The sequence below is a fragment of the Verticillium alfalfae genome, genomic scaffold, assembly GCF_000150825.1.
Source record: "Verticillium alfalfae VaMs.102 supercont1.7 genomic scaffold, whole genome shotgun sequence".
Lineage (NCBI taxonomy): Eukaryota > Fungi > Ascomycota > Sordariomycetes > Glomerellales > Plectosphaerellaceae > Verticillium > Verticillium alfalfae.
In genome coordinates this window covers 799,529-803,952 of record NW_003315032.1, presented here as the reverse complement: position 1 = coordinate 803,952, position 4,424 = coordinate 799,529, and the positions used below count along the sequence as shown (strand labels likewise).

Here is a 4,424-nt window from a genome sequence, read left to right as displayed (position 1 = left end):
GCCCCAAATTCACCCTCCCGCATCCTCGTTTGCCTTTCCCCCCCATTGGCACCCTGTGGCTCGTTCTACTACCGTACCCGGAAGGATGCCCCGTGCCAACCCGCCAGGTTGGCCCTCGCGAAGCAGCGTGCCGGCGTTTTCCGTCACCGGCTACGACGTCAACCCCGCTGCGCGCCTGTTGCAGCAACTTTGGCGGCCGCCTTCTCGCTACCGCCGGTACCTGGTTCTGCAACGATGTCTTCTTCTACGGCAACAAGCTCTTCCAGGGCCAGTTCATCTCGGTCATCTCCTCCAACCCCAACAGTCTGATGGAGAAGTGGACTTGGAACCTCATCAATGTTGTCGTTTCCCTAGCGGGATACTACCTCGCCAGTCTCCTCATCGACAACAAGCTTTACGGCCGCAAGACGATGCAGCAAGTCGGCTTCTTCATGTGCTTCGTCATGTTCGTTATCCCTGCGTTCAACTACGACTACTACACCTCCCCCGCCGGCATTCACGCCTTCCAGGCCATGTACTTCCTCTCCTCCTTCTTCAACCAGTTCGGCCCCAACAGCGTCACATTCCTTGTGGCCGGCGAAGTGTTCCCCACGCCCGTCCGCGCTTCGGCCCACGGCTTCTCCGCCTGCATCGGCAAGGCCGGTGCTCTCCTCGCAAGTGTCCTGTACAATTACATCGACACGCCGACCAAGTTCCACGTTGTGCCCTGGTTCGGCCTCGCCGGCATGCTGCTTACCTGGGGCTTCCTGCCCGACACGACGGGCCTCGACCTGCGCGAGCAGGAGAGGCGGTGGATGTACATTATCCAGGGTCGCGAGAAGGAATACCACGGCGTCGCCGTGCACCCTGTGCATCTCTCTGCTTGGGAGAGAATGCGCGGCGCCGGCAAGGAATACAACCCCGACCTGGACCTCAAGTCGCAGATCCGTGATCTGAGGACCGAGTGGGAAGAGGAGCAGCGCGGCGGCAACGGCGAGAAGTCTGGAGGTGAAGAGGAGGCTGCCGGTGAAGGTGATTGGTCGCCTGAGATTCACGGGTACTTCCGTCAGGGACAGGGAAAGGGAAAGGCCGTAGAGGGTGAGGAAGGACGTGGCGTTGCTGAGACTCCCGGGAGTCCAGAGCTCCAGGAGAAGTCTGCTGCAGCTTGAACGTTGTCATATTGTGTGTTGAGGCGTTGGTGGGTTGCATGGCAAACATTTAGCGTAGTATTTGCAATTATTTGAACTTGACTTTGCTCTCCAATTTGCTCTTGCGTCACAGTGCTTGCTTTTCGGAAGAAAGCCCATGTGTTTGGTACCTGCATGGAGTGTATAGCCTTTGCTAAGCCCATCCAAGGGTGCAAGTTGGTTGATTTCGGCGTGCACCTATTTCGAAAGTCGCAAACCTCGATGTTGTAGGAAGATTGTTGTCGGTTTGGGGGGGCTCAGCATATTCCACACGATAGACCCCTAGCGCATCTAGAGAACGGCGCATTCGTTCAACAAGTCTGCGTCACACACTCCATGTGTGCTCTTTCCAGTTGAACACATGTGATTCACCAGGAAGTCCAACGCAGGCACGTCCCGAATGCCTGGTGGAAGTGTTACGAGGAGTCAACGTGACTTTCCAGTTTTCCTCCGCCACCTGCTTCACCAACACTAATAAGCACAAGAGTCTGTATTCTGGATCTTTCAACAAGCCTCACGCGGAAGAGCGGTCTAGCCCATCTCTAACGAGTCCACTCAACAGTGACAACACCAGCAACATGACCCCCAACGCGCGTGTCGTCTGCGCCGCCATGGTCGTCCTCGCTTGGATTACCAGCAGCGCCGCCGCCAGCGACGGCAGCTTCGTCAAGACGTGTGTTTGGGACGCCTGCAAGTTCCGCAACAACCGCATTCTCGGCACCTACTGCAACAATGACAAGACGGAGATCTTCGACTATGACTGGACCCAGTAAGGCTTCAACCTTTCTCCTTTTCTGCCCGACTCATCCTTTTCCTGCTATTCTCTCTTTGCGTGGGTGCTGGCTCACGTAGCTGACCACCAGCGCAGGATTGACCTCAGCAAATGCGTCGGCAACAACGGTGGCACCCTCGTCGCCTCCGAGAAGTAAGCCTCTTATCTTTTCCTCCTTTCCCTGCCATTCACACGGGGGACAGCAGTAGACAGACAGAATGCAGGCGCCATGTTGACTGTTGGAAATAGTGGCAGGTTCCACGACAGCTGCGAAACGTGCAAGCTCACCAACAACTACAAGGACGGCACGCAGTACCTCGCCTGTCGGTGCCACAGGGCCGGCGAGGAAGACGGCACGCACAAGACGAATATTGACCTCGACAAGGTCCTTTACAACGATAACGGAACTCTCGGATGCCACGGCCACGAGGGATCCAAGTTTCGGCGCCCGCCGCCGGAGTGGGACCCTGACACTGACGCCGAGGACGAGGCGTAGCCGCGCTTACTGACTATTACAAGGCGGGAGGCGGGCTGGGGGTGATGGTGTTCACTCGCTGTGGAGAGAACCTTACTGCCCTTGGCATTGGTGGCACTACGCACGATGTAGATACAGATGCACATGGTTCTGAGCAGGGCCGTTACATCGGCGCTTGTCTTGCTGCCTCGCGCTACTCTGTTGACCCAATTGGACCTGCCGCTGGTGAGATGGCGGACGCGGCATTCAATACGGCTTCAAGGACATGGAGTCGACGAAGAAAAAAAGCCATATCGCTTATCACTGAAATTGTATTGCGTGACTGCATGTCGACCATCGTCCGATCGATGACGGTGGGGAGTGGTGGGATGGACGCTAATAGCCTCGTGGGGCCTGGTGGAGACGCCCAAACGAGCCGCGTGCAAGGATGTTGGGCGCCCTCCGTTTCAAGATGCGCAGGCGCCCGCGGCTCTTGGCTTTCGCACTTGCCTCGGGATGCTGTTTTCGTAGTGGGAAGTTGGGTACTTGTAGGTCGTCAAGGTCGTTACTTCCCTGGCACGCACGTCCTGCACCTCCGCCGGCAGTGACGCCTCAGCCCAACGCGCCTGCCGTCGTCAAGTCTTGCATGCTGCGGTTCGTGTGTTGCGTGGCCTTTATCGTTCGTAGTGAATAGCATCAGCCAGACCTTCTGCCTTCATCACGGGCCGGCCTGTAGCTGAAGACGACGCCATCGTCGCCAAGCAAATGAAAGCTGGCAACCTGGGCTGGCCGTCCATCCTTCGCCACCCTGGCAGTCTATCCCTCGCCAACGATGCGCCAAGGGCGAACACCTGGTCCCCTCTGACGATGTCTCTTGGCTGCCAGCAAGCATCACGGGTTAGAAGCTTGGATTGAGGAGCGCCGCCGGCTTCTGGGCGCGGGCTGACGGCACCATCAGCAGCAGCAGCACTACCAGCAGCGTCGAGCAAGAGACGCCGGATGTCCCCACCCTTGCCCTTTCGTCTGACCCCTCTGGGCTGCCTCGCAATCTGACGACGACGAATCCCTGTCGCCGCAATTCCACGTTCTCAGCCCGTCCGCCCCCAGCAACGAGCTTCCACCCAGCTTCCGCCCTGGTAGCAACCACCCCAAGCTTGTTAGTTCACTAGCTCTAGCTCCCCCGCCGAATCTGAGTGTCGTCGACCTGATTTCGGTGGTTCGCAGCTTGGCCATCCATCTCTCTGGCTGGCTGGCTTGCCCAATTGTTTTTCTCATCTCTTTTTCCCAGTCTCCCCTTCTCTTCCTCCCAAACCTCTTTTGCTGGTAACCTTGTCTCTCCTTCAACAGTCCTTGAGATCTGTGATACATCTTTTCCGAGCTTCAAGTTGCTTTCGCAGCTTTCATCCTCCCCTCCTCCCCCCACAGCGCAGCGAAAACCAGACGCGGCGGGTTAGTTCCGTTGGGGTCTTCGTCGTGGTCAGCCCTGTCAGCCAGCCGGCCGGCCCAAGACGCGTTGTCTCGTTGCGCTAAAACAGCTGCATAACGTCATTGAGTCCATTCCGAGTCCACCCAAAATTCCCGACTTTCACCCATCACCAACACTTGCTTCGCCATGGCCTCCAACGCCGAGAAGCTTGACGATGTCGAGAAGAATCCGTACGCCTCTGCGAGCAGATGGCGCCACCAGGAGAGCCCTGCCTTTCTACGCCATGCCGGCCAAGCTGTTCCCCGCGACGCGCAGGAGAAGCACGGCAACACCAGCGATCTCGCCAGCTTCCTCAACAAGGATCGCGTCGAACCTGAGCGCCCGACGACCGCTGAGCACCGCGCGGGAAACTTCAAGCCTATCATGATCGGCGCCGCCGAGGCCAAAGAGGAGATTGAGCCCCGGCAGGATGCTCATGTGGACGGGTGTCGAGACCGCAGGCGTGTCTGACGGCCGTGAAGTTCGTCTGCGGCCGCTTCTCAACTACCGCCGCACCGAGGGCACGCTCTGGCGTGGCAGCGCTCTCATTGTCGTCTCCGGCGGCGG

The 4,424-nt window shown here is 58.3% G+C and overlaps 4 protein-coding genes across 4 annotated transcripts in view; 3 read left to right on the top strand and 1 right to left on the bottom strand.

The window, feature by feature from the left end:
• Positions 1 to 1,148, top strand: part of VDBG_06062 (inorganic phosphate transporter PHO84) — a gene marked incomplete at both ends in the record, with an annotated part of 2,110 nt that extends 962 nt beyond the window's left edge. The window contains one exon of the mRNA XM_003003574.1: positions 85 to 1,148. Within this exon, the coding sequence (XP_003003620.1) occupies positions 85 to 1,148 (1,064 nt within the window). The remainder of the gene's footprint in view (positions 1 to 84) is intronic.
• A 596-nt stretch (positions 1,149 to 1,744) lies between these two features.
• Positions 1,745 to 2,434, top strand: VDBG_06061 (predicted protein; the record flags this gene model as incomplete). Its single annotated transcript, XM_003003573.1, has 3 exons — positions 1,745 to 1,935; positions 2,035 to 2,091; positions 2,188 to 2,434. 3 exons carry the CDS (start codon positions 1,745 to 1,747, stop codon positions 2,432 to 2,434), a joined length of 495 nt encoding a protein of 164 aa, XP_003003619.1.
• A 632-nt stretch (positions 2,435 to 3,066) lies between these two features.
• VDBG_06060 (predicted protein) lies at positions 3,067 to 3,760 on the bottom strand (the record flags this gene model as incomplete). The annotated part of the gene is made up of 2 exons (XM_003003572.1): positions 3,067 to 3,458; positions 3,559 to 3,760. 2 exons carry the CDS (start codon positions 3,758 to 3,760, stop codon positions 3,067 to 3,069), a joined length of 594 nt encoding a protein of 197 aa, XP_003003618.1.
• A 244-nt stretch (positions 3,761 to 4,004) lies between these two features.
• The window catches only part of VDBG_06059 (conserved hypothetical protein), a gene marked incomplete at both ends in the record, with an annotated part of 2,795 nt that continues 2,375 nt past the window's right edge, over positions 4,005 to 4,424 (top strand). Inside the window, one exon of the mRNA XM_003003571.1 lies at positions 4,005 to 4,303. Coding sequence (XP_003003617.1) covers positions 4,005 to 4,303 — 299 coding nt within the window. The remainder of the gene's footprint in view (positions 4,304 to 4,424) is intronic.